Source organism: Mytilus galloprovincialis, chromosome 12 (assembly GCF_965363235.1).
Source record: "Mytilus galloprovincialis chromosome 12, xbMytGall1.hap1.1, whole genome shotgun sequence".
Lineage (NCBI taxonomy): Eukaryota > Metazoa > Mollusca > Bivalvia > Mytilida > Mytilidae > Mytilus > Mytilus galloprovincialis.
Window position 1 is genome coordinate 5270817 of NC_134849.1, and position 24401 is coordinate 5295217.

Here is a 24401-nt window from a genome sequence, read left to right on the forward strand (position 1 = left end):
TTGTTTAATCGCAATGTTCTATATTTCTGTATTTTGTAAATGTTGTTATCATTTTAAACGTTTTGCAAGCTATACTAATAGCTTTTCGATATTACCAAGTCCATTGGCAGTACAGGTTCATACGTTTGGTTTTCATAGAAAATTGGCTTTGGTGAGCAAGTATTTTCATCAAGATGAACAAGTTTTGTCCTCTTGCAGTATATGTTCATACGTTTGGTTTTAATAGAAAATTGGCTTTGGTGAGCAAGTATTTCTATCAAGATGAACAAGTTTTATCCATCAAGGTTAGAACATGATTTGGCAATCATATACATGTAGTGTTCTCTACCAATTTCAAATCCTACTTTTTTTCAATCATTAAACATTTGATATGTCATAGTACATTAACTCAAACAAACACAAAGAAATTAACAAATCGTTCAGCAGTTTTCCATGATTTACTGTATAATACAAATATAATACTTAAAAAAATTGAAAACACCACTTTGAATAATTCTATGCGTCCGAAGCGCTTTTCTGGATTTACCTTCATCAGGAACGCTCAAAGACAAACATTTGAAATCAGAAGATGTATAAGTACCAAAACCGTTGAAGAGCTATATGACAAAAATATCTAAAATAAATGGCCAAATTCATCTAAAGCCAACTTTGCCTGAGGGAGTTGAAACCTTAATACCTTAAATGTCCGTATTGTTACACAATGAAAATTTAAAGTGTCACAATATGATACTATAAAACATATACAGCTGAGAGGATGATGGAGCAGATTGGTACATCTCGAAAACCCTTGTCAACCTCTCAGCTATTTGTTATTCAATTAAGTATACTAAATAATCTATATTTTTTTTTTATTTTTGTCTGTATAATTTTGAATTGAAACTACTTTTATTAAATAATAGGATAAAAAAACCAGCCCTAATACTACCAAAACGGCATGTGTCATACTGGTGACGTCATCCTTGTCATATAAATCACGTGATCTATATTGCTTTTCAGCCGGGTCCAATATTTCCAATGAATCCTGAATTACATGTAAACATATATTGTGCATAAAATTCATGATTCATTGCCAGTCCGTATTGAAAATATTGGCCCTATATTCACATCATTGCCAGTCCGTTTTGGAAATATTGGCCAAATATTCACATTTGATGTGTGTAATACAGCATTCAGAACAAGTCTGTATTGAAAAGGTGGATTATTGAAAATAAGTGTTTTGAACTGGCTGTTTCTGTATTGGCACTGGTATAGATTCTCCTACGGGTCTCGAGGCCAATACAGCAAACCTTGAATCTACACCAGTGCCAATACAGAAACAGTCAGTTAACAACACTATAATACATGACGACAGGTATGTAACAACGTTACAATAATTAGAAACCTAACAAGTAATGCAATATTTTTTTATTTGAACAGTGTTAAATTTGAAGAAAAAAATCTGAGGATAAAACGTAGAACATGTGCATTGTTTAATTAGATTGATACAAGCCATAGGATAGAGTAATCCAATCACAATCTGTCATATATACGTGCTTTATAATAAATAAATGCATTTAACGCATTTATATACAATTCATCTACATGCACATGTATCACACGCGTTTACTCTTGGGAATCACGGTGTATCAAAACACATTTGATATATATATACATATTCAATACAAAGTCAATATCAGATGATTATCAATTATTTTCTGTGAGACTAAAACATTGTACATATTGAGCTAATCTCGGTATGGTATACAGAGTATGATAACAAGTAAGTTAGAGTATTCAACTCAACTCTCATGAATACTTCCCCATCGATAAACATTAAATGTGGTTTTTTTTTAATTTGATCAGAGACATATATACACAGAGATTGGCAACTCCGTGAAATCCCGTGAAAGATCGCGGCCCGGGATGAGATTCTCGTCGATAAATATTAGAACATGTAATCAAGTCAGGGATGAAAAACCTCGATAGATAATCAAGAAAAGCAAAGGGAAAATTATTTCAGATCATCTTATAATTTCTTTTTTTTTTTTAAATACTTGAAATCGTTATATTCATTTTTATGTATTTATTGAGAAAAAATTTTTTTCTGCATTTCATATAATTTAAAAATTCAAATCTGGTAATGATCAATTGTTATTACAAGAAACTTTTCTTTACCGCATATCTTTGCAATAGTTTGCTCCTTAATTACACAGTGAAATTATGTGTGTCCGATTTTTCGGTAATTAGTCCCTTAGAGTTGTGACTGTTGATTCACAGGTGTGCGATTACGCAATTTATTGCCCTGCGATCACCTGAATTTTGCCGGAGGTGAAGTTCTATATGGATTATTACTTGGTAATTGTTTTTAAAACTTAACAAATTCTGACATATTATTTTAACCATGACCAGAACTTTATTTTAACAGAAGCACTGGCCAATACTTTAGTATTCAATCAGGAAAACAAAAAGTCTTTTAACATGTCAAAAAAAGAAATGAAGCAACTTTTTCATATATAAAAAATATGTAGCCAGTAGAATTTTGTATCGTGAGAAACTGATTTTATATCTGTTTTAATTTAATTTTAATTTTTAATTGTCAATTTGACCTAGAATAAAATTATTTATGGAACCTTTGCATAAATTTGATTTTCCTAAAGGCACGTACATTATAGTGTTGTCGAAATCACTATTTTTGCTGCCATGAAATATTGAATATGAATCTGTCATTATTTGTAGTTTTTTTAAGACTTGATATCACAGACTCTGATTAAAAACAATTTGTATCATAAGTACATAAAAATGCCCTGCTGAACTGTAGCATTTTAATGTTTTGTTTCATAGATCACCGGAGTACTACTACATTCTTATCTTTACTCTTTCCTATCGGGTAGTGAAACTTGAGTTTGAAATTAGAAAGATTTAAAATTGTGCACGATCTTTTGTGAGTTTATGTTGTTCAAGGTAATTTTCGGTGCAGTTATTTTCTTTTCATTTGTTATTTTTTTCCTCTGTGTTACACGACCTTGTACTTTTTGTATTACCCCTTGACATCTCCTGCTTCTGTTTAAACCTTTTCCACCAATATATTTTATTTAAAACATATGTCATCTGTTTTAAATAAAATAGTCTCATTCCCGGAATTTGTTATACAGTTATTCATTTTAATATCAGCTTTTTTATAAGCATATAAACTGCTTGGTCTCTTCACACAACTTATGTTTAGGACTGAATGCAGAAATAGGTACATACATGTACCAGGTTATGGATATATAAGTACATGTTATGTGCTTTTGACCTTCACACGAATTCTTAAACATTCATAGATGTGCAAAGAATATTGTTGTCGTTGGGTTGTTGTCTCATTGACATATACCTCACATTTCTGTTTAGTCATAGCATCTGTGCCTTTTCAATTTATTGCAGAAAATATTAGCATAAACATTTTTTTCAAAACAGGAGAGGTGAAATAGTGATCACAGAATGAGAACATGTTATATTATAAAGAAGAAAACTGAAACAGATAAATATAAATAAGCACCATTGACAATTTGTTAAAGGACTGAAACAAACATAGATGGTGACCAATGTGAGCGACTAGTGTACAGTAGTAGAGTGGACATTTCTTGCTTCTTTTTCTACACATTTTGTCATTTCATATAAACAATTAAATATGTTACTTTCCATGGAGAGGAAGGAATTTGTGAAACGAAATATTTTGCTATTTAGTACTGTCAAGATATATCACAGGGGTGTTGTAAGATAAATGAACAGTTTCTCTTTTTTTACATTATGCTACCTTTATGCTACAAGGGTAGCATTTTCCATTCTCATGATGTACAAAGATATTATAGAGTGGACTTCCAATGATAGTCATACATGTAAATCATTGTCTCATTAGCAATCATACTACATCATCATATTGTTATACATGTACATGTATGTAAAAACTATGTACATGTATACTTTGTAAACATAAAGAAGACAAATGAAGTTGAACAAGATATTTATTTGCTTTTTTATCCATCTGCACAACTGCCACTGTATCACTTCTGCTTCAAATTCAATAGATTGAATGCAGAGTCTTGTATTTGTTTTTAGTTCAATGGTCTCGCCATCAATTGCACAAAAGTTGCAAACACATGTACATCAAGTTTGGCATATGAACTACAATAGTATGGTGTTTTTACAGTCAGGATAAGCACATGTAATTTTCTCTCTTACAAAACCATTGTTAAGTATCACATTGATAGTAGTAATCAGTCCACTACATGACAGTGCCGTCACATTCGGATAAAGTCATCACTAATAGTTGTTCCTGTTTGCCAGGGATTCTTAATTTCAATCAGAAAGACTTGGGAGTCCTACATTCAGCACATGTATGATATTTTATCTCTTGTATGCTGCACTGTTAGGTAAATTTGATCAACATCTTTGTTCTTTAATAACGTGCAGGATCCTGTTAAAAATAAAAAGCTGTCAGATACTGAATGTAAATATATATATAAAATTGTAAATGTCATCAAAGTGGTGGAAATAATGAAAAAAACAATTTTTATACCCAAATCCAGTATTAGTATGTCTTGTGAAATTAAATCATGTGATGGTTACAATTTTTCTCTAAAGATGGACAAGTTTATAACCTGTAGCCATGGACAGGGGTCTGTCTTTATATTGAAGAAAATTAACATGACCGACAGCTTGAGTACTGATTTTTAATTGTAAATTGCATCAAAGTGGTTGAAAATCTGAAAAAAACAACCTATATACACAAATCCAGTATGTCATAGGAAAGTAATGCAAGTACTGGGTACAATAATTCTCTGAAGATGGAAAAGTTTATAAAGTGTAAACAGACAGGGGTCTGTCTTGATATTGAAGCAAAACACCATGGCCTACAGCTTTAATACTGATTTTTAACTGTAAATTGCATCAAAGTGGTTGAAAATATGAAAAAAACAACCTCTATATACCAATCCAGTATGTCATAGGAATGTAATGCATGTGCTGGGTACAATAATTCTCTGAAGACGGAAAAGTTTATAAAGTGTAAACAGACAGGGGTCTGTCTTGATATTGAAGCAAAAAAAAACATGGCCGCTATAATACTGATTTTTAATTGTAAATTGCATCAAAGTGGTTGAAAATATGAAAAAAACAACCTCTATATACCAATCCAGTATGTCATAGGAAAGTAATGCATGTGCTGGGTACAATAATTCTCTGAAGACGGAAAAGTTTATAAAGTGTAAACAGACAGGGGTCTGTCTTGATATTGAAGCAAAAAAAAAACATGGCCGCTATAATACTGATTTTTAATTGTAAATTGCATCAAAGTGGTTGAAAATATGAAAAAAACAACCTCTATATACCAATCCAGTATGTCATAGGAAAGTAATGCATGTGCTGGGTACAATAATTCTCTGAAGACGGAAAAGTTTATAAAGTGTAAACAGACAGGGGCCTGTCTTGATATTGAAGCAAAAAAAAAAAACAAGGCCGCTATAATACTGATTTTTAATTGTAAATTGCATCAAAGTGGTTGAAAATATGAAAAAAACAACCTCTATATACCAATCCAGTATGTCATAGGAAAGTAATGCATGTGCTGGGTACAATATTTCTCTGAAGACGGAAAAGTTTATAAAGTGTAAACAGACAGGGGTTAAAAAATTTCATAACGTGCATGTCGGCCAAGCTTCCTTTATTATATACTGCAATTAAACGTTAATCGTCGCAATATTTTAACTTATAACTACTACAAACTGAATAAAACAAGGTAATTCATATACGAAATTGAAATATGTACTTACATTATGCTGTTTTGAAATGCTTGATGTAAAATAAAATCGAAGCGAGGTGGTGTACTTGTCGTGATAGAATAAAAATGGCGATCTCGTTAAAGTCTCGCGTGATGCGATGTTTGGATTAGATTTCGCTGACCACTGTTACAGTTGCCAATCTCTGTGTATATATGTCTCTGATTTGATAGATGCTTTTTGTAAATGTTTGTTTGTTTTGAGACTATAACACAGAGATGACAGCTGTAACCATATTTTTACTATTTTACCGATTATGTCGGTTTTGTTAACGCATCGTTGTAAAAATAACGGCATTTTATGCGACTGTCATCAAAGTGAGAGGTTTAGAGTTATAAAACCAGGTTCAATCCACCATTTTCTACATTTGAAATTGCCTGTACCAAATCAGGAATATGACAGTTGTTGTCTATTCGTTTGATGTGCTTTATCATTTGATTTTGGCATTTGATTAGGGACTTTTCCTTTAGAAATTTTCACGCAGTTCAGTATTTTTGTGATTTTACTTTTTACATGTAGTTTAAATCAGATTTTGACTACACATATGTATTAGGACAGTTGGTTTTATCATAAGAATTTAAGGAAGTTACATATATTGAATAAAGAGCTTTGTAATAATATTTTGAATTAATTATTTACCTATTTATATGACAACTACTCAAATTTTGCTGAGTTAACATCATGAATAAATTTAATTAGTCTTGGTGAGTTCTCTATGAGAAAAAGGATTTTTTAGTGATGGATCATTTATTTGACAACAATTCACTTAGTCAGACAGCAGTTGATCATAGATAAATACAAAAGTCTTATAAATGTTCCGACATGTGAATCAGTGTTTAATTTTATTCTTGCAAACACAAAAAGTGGCATCGCACATTTCGTTTGTAAATAAAGCAAAGTGACAAGTAAGAGTCATGTTTCATGGAAAGAAAAAGCTGATAATACAGATAAAAAATCAGGAACATTATTTATTGGAAATATTTTCTTGCTAGAGATAATCGAAGTTGTTAATGTTCTCCTTGACTACATTTATGTACATTCGTTACAGCCGGTTGCAATGAGTGTGTAGATAAAGGTAATACCGGGTATCTTTGGTTAGCTTGCTTGATAGCTGAACCTCGAATTCATTATTGGGTTAGGTAATAGTTCAGTTTGTATGTGAATTAGGTCAATGTCAGAAAAATATCAACTTTTTTGTATGAGGCTGAGAAACTGGGAAAGGGCGAGGTTCTACCGAGCCTTTCCCCAGTTTTGCACCGAGTACAAAAAAGTTGATATTTTTCTGACATTGACCTAATATTGTATTTATACTGCAACTTAAATAAATAAATTTATAGCTATTTAAAATGTAACACAAATTTCAAACTTACGTTCATCCCTTAATGAACCCCTGACTGTGGAAAAAGTCTTCCATGATGAAATTGGCATTGCACAAAATATAGCTGTGTTACTATATTTAGGAAATAAACACAACTCGTTGCAGTATATAAATGTTTATTCTGATATTATGCTCCATTCTAAACACATTTAAATCGGACCTTAAAAATTTATAAACAACACAACTTATATAATTTATTAGATAAAGTACTATTTTATAGAAATTATGATATTTTTTTCAGTACATGAAAACCTTTGGAATTGATCTGAAGCATGGATTCTTAATTTTCTTTATTTATGACACACAATTTTCAAAAAGTGCACGACTTAACATTTCCAATGAAGTCATGAGGTAAAACAAATTCTGTTCTCCGCTGTACCACTATTCGGAAAGTAAAATTTAATTTGAGTACTCCCATTTCAAAATCGTTTTCCCAGAATTATGCAGATATACACATGCATATTATGATAACGTTGTTCGATAAAGATAAACATACAAATATAAAACCGAAGTAACATTTGAATTGTTACAAATATATTTTCATGTTCTATCAAATGTCACCACGTGTTCTGTTCTATTAAATATCACCACGTGTTCTGTTCTATCAAATGTCACCACGTGTTCTGTTCTGTCTTTGTCATATTGTTTACTCCAATCTGAAATAAGAATTTTAACGATATAGACGTGTATTTAATGTGAATGATTAGGTATTTATTTGTTATTTATTTGTTATTGTATTGGTAATTCACTTACATCACAACGGTTTCCACATGTGGAACAGCACCTGAAATCCACCAAGTTTTTGGTGGGGTTCGTGTTGTTGTTGTGCCCCTATTTGTGATATTTTGTTCACGCTTCTTTGTCAATATGATGGAATTTTATGCGACTGTCGTACAAGGGGGAGGTTTAGCGCTAGAAAACTAAGTTCAATCCACCATTTTCTACATTTGAAAAGCCTGTTCCAAATCAGGAATATGACAGTTGTTGCCCATACGTTTGATGTGTTTTATTACTTGATTTTGCCATTTGATTAGGGACTTTCCGTTTAGAATTTTCCTCGGAGTTTAGTATTTTTGTGATTTTACTTTTCACTAAAGAAAATACGGAACCCCATGGAAAATTTAAAAAGGAAAGTTCCTAATCGAATGAAAAAAACAAAAATTCAAACACATCAAACGAATGGGAATATATGGAGACTAAAATTTAGGTCTGACCTTATTAGTTACTGATCGTTCTACGGTACATGTTATCAGCTTATGGATACAGTTGGTAGGGTCAGTAAGAGACAAAAACAATTGTAGTATATATGCTCGCTTCACTTTTTTCTCTTGAATTGTTATATGCAAAGTAACAAGTTTAGCGCAAATGACACGTGCTAAAAGGAATTGTAAGTTAACCCGTAAAAATGTCAATTATCAAATATGTGATTCCAATAAGAACTGAAATAATCTAGTTAATACCAAAATGTCGAAAACGAAAACGATACTCGTTTTATTAATTTCATTCTTTATGAAATTATTGTTCTTCTATAAAATTCCTACAAAATTTTCTTCATCATAGGTTTCCTGCGCTTGGGCTAAATTGTAATTTCAATTCCTCCGGAATATTCTGTTAAAAACTAATGAAGTACCGATATGTAAGTTCTGAGGACACAGTTATTGTCTTTTGAATTGTTCATATTGGGGTCATACATACATTTTCCAAATTTATTTCTTTATATTTAATGCAAGAAATATAAAGTAAGGGAAAGAAATTACATGTCAAAAACATTGTGTTCCGAATCTTTCTGTTAAGTAGGAATTTGGTCAAGTTAAAAAAGGTTAACAAACAATATATTAGAAGCTGTCCAACTGAATTTTAGACCACCGTAACAGAAAATTGTCCATATTTTAAGTTAAAACTGGTAGTCTTTTCTATAATTTTGGTATCATTTGTCCCTATTGTAGTACACTACACTTTAAAAATCTTTTTGAGATAGATGAGGTGCTTATTTTTTTTAATTTGAGTTTATTGTCTAAAAGAAATGCTTTACGAAATAACTGTGCACACCAATCTTTTCAATGGTCCTGTGCCCCTACATATTCATTTTCATTACGTTTTACAAAATTTAATATCTCTTTAATATGGATAATCTATGACGTCATTTTTATTCAATAGATATTTGATAATTTTTCATTAGTTTAGTGTTTCTCAATGATTACCAGTAGTTAATAATCGTAAATTATTAAGATGATTAAGTTGAATGTTTAACGTGCATTAGACAACAACTCAAAAACCAATTATGTTCTCTTTTTGAAGATATTTCCTAACGGAGTACTCCAATATAGCTATGTATAACAAAAGAGTACGTGATTAGTAAACTTTCATCATGTTGACCCCCAAAAATAATATAGAAATGACAATTTTAAATTTTCTTGATTTGTTAATTGCATTACTTTGAAAAAAAGATATAACCTATATAATTATTAAATGTAGATCAGGAATTTGATGTTCAGTAGTTGTCGTTTGTTGATGTGGTTCAAAAGTGTTTCTTTTTTTGTTTTTATATAGATTAGATCGTTGGTTTTCTCGTTTAAAGTTTTACACCAATAATTTCTGGGGCCCTTTATAGCTTGCTGTTCGGTGTGAGCCTATGCGCCGTGTTGAAGACCGTACTTTGTCCTATAATGGTTTACCTTTATAAATTGTGAGTTGGATGGAGAGTTGTATCATTTGCACATCTTCTTATATCTATGGATTTGGAGAATTTAGAGTACACTCACGGTTTTTCGCATATGAATCTATTCTGATTCCAACAGTTGTCATCATTCCATTCATAATCCAAGTTTTTATGCATGTCTAGACAATGTTCGTTTCCATTATTATTATTTGGTTCGTGCACAGTACGTGTATGCCAATCCGTTACTGTAAACCCCTGTCCACTAGTTGTCCATACCCACACACCTTCAGTAGCCAGATCTGATCCACCAAGCCAAAAAGCTGAAAAATATTTTTTAAGAATAGATTAACTATTTATTCTGTGTTTGACGCAAAAAGTGGAGCACAAATGCGAAAGTCTATAGTTGAGTATCTCATACTTTAAAGGTCAGAATGTACGGAAACCTATCGAGCACCTATACAAAAGTGTAGTTATTTAGGTGATAATAATAGCATATACTTATAACATTGCGCATGTCAAATTCGTTAAATGTAGATTGTTTGAGAGGTTCAATGTATAAACCACAACATTGTAAATATAACGGAATTTGATAAGACTGTTGTAAAAGTGACAGGTTTAGCGCTATAAAACCAGGTTCAATCCACCATTTTCTACATTTGAAAATGCCTGTACCAAGTCAGGAATCTGACAATTATTGTTCATTCGTTTGGTGTGTTTTTCATTTGATTTTGCCATGTGATTAGAGACTTTCCGATTGAATTTTCCTCGGAGTTCAGTTTTTTTTTTTGTGATTTCACTTTTTTCAAATAAACTACACGTCTGTACGTACTGATTGTATTTAACAATTGCAAATATGTTTCAAAGGGTAGTCCTATGAAAAGAAAAATTAAACAATGTTAAAATTGTCTAGAGTTCATGCGTTCGAAGCGCTTGTTTTGGTTTACGTTCACCAGGAACGCAAAAAACTTAAGATTTAAATGCCGAGGATAAATTTTAACTTTCAACAATTGAAAAGCTATATGACCAACAGCTGGCGGGGAAAAATAAACCAAACACAACTAAGGTTAATTTACCTGAAGGAGTTGAAATCTTAGTGCCAAAGTATAAAATTTAACGAATGTAAAGTTATCTTATGTATGCCAACGTATTTACATAATAATGCATAGTTGAATAGATTTCATTTGACAGGATTCTTATCCTTATATTTAATTTAATTCTTTTAAATAGTTTTAAAATTGCCCATACGTACTTTTCCGGAACTTTTTTGCATTTGAGTTCAGAAAGTTTATATCACTCATCTGTTTTGGTTCTGCAAGCATACTGTTAAGGTTTTGACAAGCACTCTGAAAAAAATACAGTTTTGAATGAAATATTAAAAAAAAATTCACGTTTGATCGTAATGTGTAACATAAATGTAGTAATGATGTTCGGTAATCTTGTTTTTTGATAATTATCAATAACTGCTGATTCAATTATTTTCGTGGGTACCAAATTTCGTGGATTTAGGAAAATTTGCATGTAAGTTGATATTTAATTTCGTGGTTTTGCCGGGATCTGCATAAAAGAGGGACGAAAAATACCAAAGGGACAGTCAAACTCATAAATCTAAAATAAACAGACAACGCCATGGCTAAAAATAAAAAAGACAAACAGACAAACAATAGTACACATGACACAACATAGAAAACTAAAGAATAAACAACACGAACCCCACCAAAAACTAGGGGTGATCTCAGGTGCTCCGGAAGGGTAAGCAGATGCTGCTCCACATGTGGCTCCCGTCGTGTTGCTTATGTGATAACTAATCCTGTAAATAGTCTAATTCGGTAGGTCACATTCATGAAAGGGAAGGGGATTGTAGTTACGACTTGAGGAACATATCCGATATCATTTGTGAAACGGTTATTCCATAACGGTCAACCAACTCGTGATGGCGTCCGTAAAATTTATGAAGGGGTGATTTCAACTTCACCATTTGGAACCCTTGGTTTGATAGCTTCCTTGTGAGCAGCAACCCTCTAGTAAGAAAATCTTAAGAAATGCTAGCACGGGAATATCGTATCAATTGGGAGATATATACCCCGTATGCAGGTGCTGCTTGAATGTTGCTACTTAGAAATGGAAAGTTTTACAATTGGAAAGCTGAAATCATCTGTTTTGTCGTAAAGTTTTGTTTTCAACCGACCCTTATTGTCAATTTCTAGATGTAAGTCAAGATAAGAGGCCGACTTAACTGTATCTGTAGTATCCTTTATCTCTAGTTCGATGGGATAGATACGTTCCATATAGTCACCAAATTTTGAATTATTTAGTGAAACATGCCTATAAATAATTTGTTATTCGTTGAACATTTAATTTCGTGGTTCATCTGTACGAAAATTGGTATCCAACGATTAATAATGAATCCACAGTATTCGTAATCTTCTAGTGTACTGTTGTGAATTCATGGGAGGTGTTCGTTGTTATTCTGTGGTTCACATGTTGTAATACACTATTGTATTACTTATTTCGTAGTTCTCTGTCCAGAGTGTTCTTCCGTTAGTTTGTACTGTACTCCTGTCAATTAATGTTGACATTGTATCTATGTTTCAACATTGCCATATAACCAAGAGGTTAGGCATGCCATAAAATCCAGGTTTAACGATAACCCAGCATTTTATTCCAGTACACTTCTGCCAGGTCAGGAATACGGCAGTTTTTATCAAATAGTCCGGTTCTTTGTATGTCGGCGTTTGTTTTTGATGCAGCACCATGTTTCTTTTTCCTCAGTATTTCCTCTTATAGCTGATCTGTTTTCCTCGGTTTCGATTTGTGACCCAGATTTGTTTTCGCTTTATCGATTTCTAACTATTTAACAGCTGTATACTACTGTTTTTTTATTCATTAAAGGCATTTTAAGTTTTGTACACTAACCCCTCATTTTCATTTCATAATTTTCATAATTAAAGTTTTAAAGGTAATATTTAAAAATCTTATTTAATTCTTTTTTTATATTTTTTATATTTTAAAAGAAAAAGATAAATAAAGGTAACAGTAGTATACCGCTGTTCAAAACTCATAAATCCATGAACAAAATCGGGGTAACAAACTAAAGCTGAGGGAAACGCACTATATATAAGAGGAGAACAACGACACAACATACACACAGAAACGGACTAAGCATTAGACAAAATCCTATGAGAATAACAAATATAACATCAAAACCAAATACATGAATATAATCCATGTCAAGTGACAGATGTCCTGGTTCCAAGTACTACGTTCCAATTATTTGCTAATAGCCATACGTTCTCACGTTGTATTGGTATATGTGTAACATAAGGTTTGGTACCATTTAAACGTTTAATCACATCGAAATCTTTGCACCTGTCCTAAGTCAGTAATCTGATGTACAGTAGTTGTCGTTTGTTTATGTCATTTATACGTGTTTCTAGTTTCTCGTTTTTTTAATAGATTATATCTTTGGTTTTCCCGTTTGAATGGGTTTACACTAGTAATTTGGGGGCCCTTTACAGCTTGTTGTTCGGTATGAGCCAAGGCTCCGTGTTGAAGGCCGTACATTGACATATAATGGTAAACTTTTATTAATAGTTATTTGGATGGAGGGTTGTCTCATTGGCACTCACACCACATCTTCCTATATCTATTAATATTGGGATCGGGAACCAGTCAAGTGTATTAAATCCCACGATAGAACCTTGCTTGCCAATTTTAAACAACAACGATAAATGCATTGCCTCAAAAAAGGCAATCAGACAAAAAAAAACTATAAAATGGTAAGATTCGACATATGCATTTAGGAATTCATGCAGAATTTAAGTTGCTTAGCAATGGCGGTTTCTTGAATGTTCAAAAATGTTAAAATATCAAGGCACGTTTTCTGTTTGTATTGTTTTCATATGTTTTTTTCAGTTTAAATTAATTACTGTTTGATGCAATATAGAATATCGTAAATAAATATAAGTTACGGATAAAACTATTATGATACATAATACTTTCAAATGACTACTAGTATTTTCATGTTCTGTAATATTCTCTGGGGCCGTATGGCGATAATAAGAATGATTAACAAAGAAGCAGCGTGTTCATTTGTATTCCACACGAATAATTATACAAATAATATATGGGGTTCACATAGATCATATCAGACTGATAACAAAGGGAAGTAACTCAACAAACGTAAATCAAAGTACGTAAAGTACTACATAAGAATAATGTTACATGTTCTTAATGTATAGATATTCCAAACCTTGGCACCTCTCCAATTCTTGTTGCTACTGCTGAAATAATAACATTTGTCTTCATGCATCTTCCAGCCGTATTTGCAAGATCGTTGAACTGTAAAATGTAATTCATAGATATCAAAATTAAAAAAGATATTATTATCGATGGATTGAAAATTTCAATTAATTTTAGTTTGAGTACGTAGTTATACATTAAAAAGAAATTAATCATATCAATTAACTGTTAACTAATAATCACGTATTTTGCGTACGCTAATGCAACGAATTCAAAACATCTAAAATAGTACATTTTTTTTATTTTGGGACTAGCTTAAGCGCACATACGGTTGCGGGGTTGATTACCCTTTTGAAGCCTTTGGCTGCTTTCTGCTATATGGTCGATTTGTTGTCTCTTTAAACATTTCCAATTTCCCTTCTTAATTTCCTTTATTGTTTATGTTTTTCTTCGTTATGTTCAATCGGGAAATAACTAAATATTTACTTGATCTTTGTTCTTTTAATTTGCTTGGTTTAATTATTTAGGTTATGGTATTCATTTCCATCCGAATACTGTCATCCCTTTTGGCGCCTAATTTTAGATTTTGTTATAACTGGTATCTTTTGTGAGTTATTTATAACTTTGCACAATTTACATTATACTTGTAGACACTCCCAATTGTTGTTAATCACTTTTTATTAAATCAGTGTCATATCTATAAAAAAAACAATTAAATTGAAGTTGTAGTTTTATGATTCCATTTCTTTTAAATTTTGAGTTTGTATATTTTGTCCATAATGAATTAGATAAATCGCACTGCTGACCAAAATATTGATAGAATATTCAGGCATAACAGACCTTGACATTGGTTTCCAAAGTATCCAGTTACACAGGAACAAATAAAACTACTTCCGGTTGGTGTGCATGTTCCGCCATTTAAACATGGTGAACTGGAGCATGGCGTGACTGTAAAAAAGAAAATAGAAGCAATGAAGTGGAATCATACTATTATAATAAAATAATCTATCCGGATTACATTTTTTTTATATAAGGCAATTAGTAAGTAGTAAGTAGCAGATATTAAAATTGGTCTTGGTTTATATTAATATACCATTTCAAATTCGAAACTCCAAAACGCATGCTGAAAATTAAAAATTATGCTTTTTCGATACATACCAGGAAGAGTATTTATTGGCGGTCCATGGTTAATGGTTATCAATGGCAATTTCTCCATTCCAATTTTTTATGTATAGATCGTACTTATTGGTATATATCTTTTTTCAATCGAGAATTACAGAAACCAATATAAAAATATAGAGACATCAATGATTCATTCGTTATAATTTTAAAAATAAGACGAAAAAAATATCAATGAGAGAAATCTTTCTCATGGGCATTGGTGTAACAAGTTTCTAAAAAACTGGACCTATAGTAAAAATATGAACATCATGAAACAAAACATATAGTCTTCCTCTTTGACTGACATATTATAAAGACATTGACCCTACTCAACTTGAGCACGTGTATTGTGTCGTTGTAACACTATATAAGGAAAATCGATGATTGATTTAACATGGATCACTCAGTCGCACTTTTTGACAATTTAATTGAACAAATAGAATAAAAGTTAGGAGGTATTTGTAGAAATGTTTTTTCTATTTATCAATGTATTCGTGAAGTATGCCTTAATTAAGCAAGCGATATTAGCGTATGAGGTCAATCAATCTGTTGATTTCTTATGTCTTAAATTAAGCCTCATATTGTTTTAGACACGCTAATGGTAGGCAAAAGGACACATTGGTCTTCTGACATAAGTTTTTCGGATTTTTAGGTTGAAGTTTTATAAATTAAAACATTTTTTTTCTAATTTGCTCAAACACTTTTTTTTTTAATTTCTAATGTCATTGTCATTGAATCTTGCGCAAATCGAATGGATAAAATATTAATATTTTTAACCTTTACATGTATTTTAGTCAATATGCTTTATTGGACAACGTAAAAATAGTTATTTATAACACAGGAATGGCAATTCTAGATCTTAAGTTGAAATTGCGAACGAAATTAAAGAATTATCCTTGTTTGTGGATTAACGATTGACGTGATGATGTTATCTTTAGCTTACTAAATTTCTTCGATACATGTATTTGTTCATTTTTCATTAAAATATGAATAAGAATATCATCTTATACTGTATGGTTAACAAATAAAAGAATAAGGTGTAAAAATTGTCTTACAACATTCATGATAGAGAAATATGGACCCAAATCAATTTAATTATAATTTAACTTTGATAACTTCCTAATTTGAATGCCAGTAAAATATCATTAATAAAATTAATTATAATTTCTCTTTAATAACACATATACATTACTTCAATAGACCATCTTACTTGAGACTTGACGAGTTTATGTTATTTTCATCAATGACACAAAATGTGTGAAATGTTTGATTGTCAGTTTAAAAAATAAGTTTAACACAACTTTGCGTTTTGAGCCTTTGCAAATAGATTAAGAGGATGCATTACAATATATCGAACGCACGTGTACGCGAGCTTGTGTGACCTAACACAAAACAATCAGACATAAATCACCAGTTATTTTAAACATTTAAGAAAATTTAATCATTCGAAGGTCTGATACGTCTACCTCACTAAATTGTGTAAGACACTATAACATAGTTTAACAACCTTCACATTTTGATCCATTATATCCCTCATTACACGCACAATTGAATGAACTCCCAAGGACAGTACATGTTCCATTGTAAAAGCAAGGTTCCACAGAGCACGGTGTTTCTAAAGAAAAACCAAGATTATTCAGTAGATATTTTCATGTTTGAATTCAAAATATACACATTAAATATATTACCGTAATATCTCTTCAAACATTTTGAACAGTAATTATGCGGCATACACCAAAGTAGGCACAACGAAGTCTATTAAACAAATTGTGCTTAAATAGAAAAACATTAGCTTGCTTTTGTGTCATAAATTTATATAATCCTAATATACAATATTCATCATTACAACGATTTCTATCGCAGTATCAATTAACTCTAATCGACAACAAATCTTTATTTTTAATCGGATTTCAAAGAATGTGTTGACCGATACGATCTGTCGGTGTCTAAATACATTTACAACTTGTTTTCGTGTTCTTAAATGTAAGATACTAACATAGAAATCTCATCTGATTATTTCACGAATTGTTTACTATTGCCTATATGGACACATTAACTGATATGAGATAGAATAGCGGTTGATTCATGAATAGCATTCAACGCTTTCATTGTCGACGCAACCGGTCATGCTCCCTTTGTGATAAAGGCAGTTCCCTCAGTTTCTATGAGTTACCTTGATATGCTTCTCCTAATATATTTACGAGATTTAAAAATATGTAAACTAAATAAATGTAGTCTTAATTTATTGTTTCCGTTTGTGCATTCATTCCTTCTCACTTTAAATTTATATTAGCACATACTTCAGACATAATTTGAAATATATTTTTGTGCCAATTTGCCTCATGTTTTAATCCGAACTATTTTTCTTTTCAGAAAAAAAAGCGAAACATGTATTATGCTATACCTATATGTTAGCTAGAGGTAGGAAATAAATATCTCCTTTTAATATATCTCGAAAACCAGGTATTACACATCATCATGTAAATACATTCTTCTACCTATACCATCTTAAAGAATTACATTTTGTTTATTCATAATTATAGCGAAAGAAAAATATGTCATTTTGTGTTTGATATCAACTTCTATTCATATCTAACTTAACTCTTCAGATGAAAAGTAGTCATTAAGAAAATGTTTTGATTTTGCATGCAGAGAGTCCACCAGTATCTGCCTTGAGATTCAGATCAAAGCTAAGCAACGGGCCTATTTCATTTGGAAGTTTTGTTTTATATGCAATATATTTAAGTATATACATTCACCTTGACATTCAGGTCCATTAAAACCAACAGGACAATGGCATTGGTATGTATCATTTTTGACTTTACATTCTCCATTGTTTAAGCAGGGTGAACTTGTACATGGAGTCACTGTAAAGATAATATAGAACATCGTACTTTTTTTTATTGAGGGAAAGGTGCATGGTGTCTTTTTAATTATTCATTTGAAGTGACTCTGTGGTTATGTAAAACCACATACTTTGAACGGCAAAATTATTTCATTTATTGATATTACTTTTACTTAAGGATCTTGACATACTATGAATGACAAAACTATTTTATTCAATAAGACTACTTTTTCTGTTTAGTCTGTTTTTTATGATATACATTTGACGTGAAACTGTACTTATGTATCCCGTCATACTTTGAACCACACCATTGTTTTATTTATTATTATTACTTTTACTGTTAAATCTGGTTTTTGTTATATCTACTTTACGTGAGTCTGCATTTATGTATGCCGTCATACGACAAAATTATTTTTATGTCTACCTGTGCGAATTTCAAACGCGCAATTTTACACCAGTAATGAAAACCTTCTATCATTTATGGGTAGACTTTACATAGATAAATTCAGCCGTATTTGACGTGAAACTGTACTTATGTATCCCGTCATACTTTGAACCACACCATTATAAAATTATTTATTATTTTTATTGTAAGTCTGTTTTTTTGTTATATCTACTTTACGTGAGTCTGCATTTATGTATGCCGTCATACGACAAAATTATTTTTATGTCTACCTGTGCGAATTTCAAACGCGCAATTTTACATCAGTAATGAAAACCTTCTTTCATTTATGGGTAGACTTTACATAGATAAATTCAGCCGTATAGGAAAAGCAAAATGAGAATGTTGAATTTGATGTATGCCTTTTTGTGCTACTTTGTTACATTTGTTGTTTATGTAGTGATATTAAGATGATAACACAATATTGACTGTTGTACCCCTATTTTTGACATTTTTACTCTTTGAGTATGTTTGTTTTGTTCATGCATCGTTGACAATGTAATGGAATTTGATGCGACTGTCATACAAGTGAGAGGTTTAGCTAGCTATAAAACCAGGTTCAATCCACCATTTTCTACATTAGAAAATAAAATTGAGAAAGGAAATGGTGAATATGTCAAAGCGACAACCACCCGACCATAGAGCAAACAACAGCCGAAGGCAACCAATGGGTCTTCAATGTAGCGAGAATTCCCGCACCCGTAGGTGTCCTTCAGCTGGCCCCTAAAATATGCCTGTACCAAGTCAGGAATATGACAGTTGTTATCCATTCGTTTGATGTGCTTGGACTTTTGATTTTGCCTTTTGATTTTTGATTTTCCTTTTTGAATTTTCCTCGGAGTTCAGTATTTTTGTGTTTTTACTTTTTCCTTATAATAATAAGAAAGAGCATAATTAGTTTTTATTACATATTGTGTAAAAAAGATTACATTGTATAGGTTTTAATACATATCTTAATATTAATGACACAATTCAGGTTAAGAATGTCTTAACGTAGGTGTCAATGTCAGGTGGATTTTGTAAATGTGTGCCAATGAATTCTATAGTACAGTCGTTGGACAACAGAAAAAAATGTTTAGAATAGGTTGTTTATCGTTATACCAACAACTATTCATATTATGTTATGCCAGTAAACTTTAAAAAATGTTTTATGAAAATTGTAGCCTTTATGTCTTTGCGGAGATGGAAATAAAGCTGATCTGGGGATGACTTTTGGTATATAAATGCAAATCTATGATGAATTTTCGAATAAATGTGGGATTGTTACACTTAACCCTTTTCGGGGCTATTGGTAAATAACAAAATGTGTCAAGTTGTTTGTCACCGTTTCTGTATCAATGATACAATCCACACAAACGCTTGAGGCAATTAGACAACACTTTATTAAGAAGACAGTCTCACGATGCATTTCGATTGCTTTAAGTGCTAAACTGTTATTTAAAAGTGGTAATATAACTATGTTGGAAATTTCCACTTGTATCATGGTTGTGAAATTTAATCATATATATTACTTTTATTATAAAGTACTCTTCTATTATTTAACATTTTCTTCAAGCAGACGTTTAAAGATTGTTATCCACATATATTATAGTGTCATAATTGAATGAAACATTTCATATATTTTGATTTTTAAATCCTCAAAAAAATAAATTTTCATTGTCATTTTTCATCATAAAATTACACATAAAATAAATCAGGTTAATATTTTAGTTTGTATAGTACGTCAGATTTTTTCAATTAAATTGCTATATAGCGTTAAAATCAAAACATGATGCAGATTTGACCAGACATGATCGAATTCCGTATTCATCCGTGAATTAACCCTACTGGAGAAAAAAGTAGTCACAAAAATATTGAACTCCAGGGAAAACTCAAAAAGGAAAGTCCCCAATCAAATGGAAAAATCAAAAGTTCAAACACATCAAACGAATAGATAACAACTTTCATATTCCTGACTTGGTACAGGTATTTTCTTTGTCTTTGATCATTACATACCGCATTAGTCGTGTAACTGATTGTAACATATTATGATATTTTGAAAAAAATTAAAATCCCCAAAAATACTTAACTCAGAGGAAAATTCTAAAAGAAAAGGATATTCCTGACTTTGTATAGACATTTTCTTGTGTAGAAAATGGTGGATTTAACCTGGTTTTATATCTAGCTAAACCACTTGTATGATTGTCGCATCAAATTCCATTGTATTGACATAGTGTAATTTCCCATTGCAGTTGACATTGCATAACATGAGACGTTCTCCCTGTCTTGCTCACTTTTTAGAATGAACCTATTCAATCACTTTAACATTTTCTCTTTGATTTGTATATCATAAAGGCTTATTGAGATATGAACATGATAAAAATGAAATAGCATTTGGTTTTGTGTGAGTTCTCGAGCCTACCAACTAACCTTACATACACCACACCATCGGACAAACTGTAACAATTCATTCGTGGCATATGTTGTACATTGTATAGAATTTTCTAATATCTCTTTGGTATCTAAATAATCGCTAATAAGTGCGAAAATACTACATAGAAATCCAAATACCAGTATGTTTGATTACTTTTCAGTTTCATTCAATATTTTTGGAAGTCAAAAGACTACAAATAGATAGACATGATCTGAAAACAGGTAAAAAAAAGACACCAAAAAAATGCTATCACTTTAATTATATGAAACAGAGAAGTTGACGAAATTACACAGTAATTTACATAACATTTAAGCATGAATCTTATCATCCAGGTAAAACCTCACTATTATCATATACCATTGAGATTATCAAGATTATTAACTCTTAAAATTGTGCTGGTGTTATTGCAGGAGTCAAAACAAATTTACTGCTTTTTCGATTAAATAAAGGTGTTTACACCTAAATAGTGTCTAATAATAACAAAAATACCGAACTCCGAGGAATTATAAAAAATTATAAATCTGTATTCAAAGGACATAATCAAAAGTTCAAACACATTATGTCGTAAATATATCGTAGTCAAGGATGTACGTAGGTGAAAGTAAGAAAATCAAGAATTCAAAATTGTTTCTATAAGTATGAAGAGCGTTAGTTAAGGTACAAAATAAGCTAAATATATTGATAGGTCATGGAATTCCTTTTCATGATATTCGATTTTTAAAATATAACTGCAAAAGACTGACTCGGACTTTTATCTTCTATATGCTTTGTACTATTTGGGTCTGAAATCAAATGGAACAAAGTTTTGGAAAATGATCTTTTATGAGCTATTAAGTCGTAAATGAAAAGATAAATGGGTCCGAACACCTGATACAAAATTCGAAAACCTCACCTAAGTACATCCTTAATTTTTTGATATTTTTTACCTGCACATTTATATCCCGTGATACCTTTTGGACATATGCAATAGTAGCTACATCCAGCTGTTACACAAGTTCCTCCATTTAAACAAGGGTAACTGACACATGCATCTTCTGTAACAAAACAATGCATTATTAACAATTTGATATAATATGGCTATGTAGTTGTAAGACTATAATCTAACAAGCACCAAAAACAAAGATGTAAAAAACAACAATAAACATTCCTGTCAATTCTAATCTGCAAAATCGTTACTGTATATCAAATCATAAAAACTATCTCTATGATAAAATATGAAGCAATTAAGCTGCTTTTCACCTAAAACAAAACTTTAGTAACGGTATTGTTCGTACCTCATATTGAAATTAACGTTTCGTCTTTGGTGGAATTTTAATTTTTTTGTTACATTATTAACTAATTACAGCGATTAGAGTAACACCTTTAAAGTATTTCTCAGAATTTTAGTAGATCTGAAACGGCGGATTAGAAAAGAAACAAATAAAAAGCTGATATAAATAGAAGGTGACTTATTTGACGATATTACATTAAGAACATACATATAAAACCAATGACAAATAAAATTGTTTACTTTTCTATTCAGAATTTGTGATGATAAAAAAATCTATATATTCACATTTATTCGGTGATTTTCAGAGAATCTTAACACACAACTTTCAATTGAATATCATTTTTTTTTGCATTGAAACAGATATAACAGCACCGAACTTGACCTTGGCATAACATTTCAAATATTTCAGTGTTTGTTATGCTATAAACTGTCGGGGTCATCAGACAGTGTTCAAAATATATTCTTATCCAAAGTCGATAATGTTTAAATGTATGTGGAGCTGCACAAGTATTTGTTGTCTTTAATTTGAAATTCATTCGGAAAAATTATTAATCAACTGTATATATGTTATTAGCAAGAAAATTTAGTCTACATGTTTTCTCCTTTAGCACAATTTCGGTAGTGGAAAGAATGTACATTATACTATACCTTTAGTTGTATGACCGTTCGTCTCTGTAAATCCTTTATAATTGGTAATATTTTCCGTCTTTTGTTGTAAACTTGAGTGTCCTTTAACAAAATAATAAATAAATTGATTTTAGAATCCGTAAGTATTAGTTCTTTATCAACAATGACTCCTTCTATCAGAAAATGTGTGGGTTGGTTCATGGAAGGAACGCAAAATTGTTTAATCAAGGACATCAGAGTTGGAATTTGTTCATACAATGTAATTGGAGAATGACCGAACACCTTGATGACAATACAAATAAAACTAAACTAATGACGATGAGTCCGAATCCCTTGTCTTAAATAATATTTTACAGGAGCTCTGTAGCCAGAAATTTTAAAGTTTAAGGTGTATGAATACGCTGACACGCTTAAAAAGAAAGAGCAAAATAAGCTGATATAATTAGTCAAATTCATTACGGTCAACTTTGTCAATAGAATTTGGAACCTTCGTTTTTTTCGTTAATTACATCTTATGTAAGAATCTTGGATTTTGATTGCTCGATAGCCAGTGTATTTTTCACCAATTTACTGTTATCAAATGAATATCCTTCATTTTTTAACGCAGCCGGTTTTTTTGTCAAAAGGATATGCCTTTTTTACCCTCTCTGTCATGGTATTTGCCAAAAAATCCTCTATCAGACTGGACATTTTGTAACGTCACGATCATCAATGCGTTTTTAAACATTAACATTCGGTGTAATTAAGCAGATATATCATGTTCTTGAGGGGCATTTGCGAAAAATACCAGTCTTGAGAATGAATTTACCTCGCCTTACGGCTCGCACAATTTAACATTCTCTTGACTTTTCGCAAATACCCCTCCTTAACATGATATATCTGTTTAAAACATATGAAGACAACCTTCATACTCTCTTTATTCGAGAAGTATAATCAACCTTTCAAATGTTGATACAGCTTTATTCTGTCCAACATAATTGTTTAAATAAATCTATATGAATTTTGTATTGTATATTGACATTAGGGATTCGCAGTTTTTATATTTATTCCACATTTAAGATCTAGTCATTTATAGGTAAATTATTTTACTACAAAACAGAATTGTTCAAAGACCTTAATGCGTTTAAAATATATCGTTTTTGAATGATGTTCTTCCTAATATATATTTTGACCAAATACTATGCCTGAAACGGTCATTCTATGTTACATACTGACGTCTGGGGTCGCACAGGCGTATGATGATTATATTCATCCCATTGTACTTTCAGTTGAACTTTACCAATTGAAGGCAACTATCTATGGTTATTAGTTTGTTGATAGAACAAGGGAATCTCCTATATTTGGGTTGGAAGGAGTGAATAATTAATAGTACCACAAATAAGATAAAACGTGTATAATACTAAATAGCATTTGACTTACCATGAGTATTTTTACTTTTGTTAGAACTGGATGTAGCAAAATAAATTGTTACCACCAAACACAAAACTGTCGTTGATATAAACAATACCGTTCCAAATCTCCATCTGTTTCTACTGATTTGCATATCTTTGCTGTCCTGGAACTGCCAAGTTT

The 24401-nt window shown here is 31.2% G+C and overlaps 1 protein-coding gene across 2 annotated transcripts in view; it reads right to left on the reverse strand.

The window, feature by feature from the left end:
• Nucleotides 1-5959: 5959 nt before the first annotated feature.
• Nucleotides 5960-24401, reverse strand: part of LOC143054322 (uncharacterized) — a 55090-nt gene continuing 36648 nt past the window's right edge. The window contains exons 15-19 of one of the 2 annotated variants that reach the window (XM_076227288.1): nucleotides 14912-15019; nucleotides 14082-14170; nucleotides 11082-11175; nucleotides 9936-10152; nucleotides 5960-7829 (exon numbers count right to left, since the gene is read on the reverse strand). In XM_076227288.1, the coding sequence (XP_076083403.1) occupies nucleotides 7820-7829; nucleotides 9936-10152; nucleotides 11082-11175; nucleotides 14082-14170; nucleotides 14912-15019 (518 nt within the window). In that variant the 3' untranslated portion in view covers nucleotides 5960-7819. The remainder of the gene's footprint in view (nucleotides 7830-9935; nucleotides 10153-11081; nucleotides 11176-14081; nucleotides 14171-14911; nucleotides 15020-24401) is intronic. The other variant, XM_076227287.1, reaches the window with a different exon arrangement.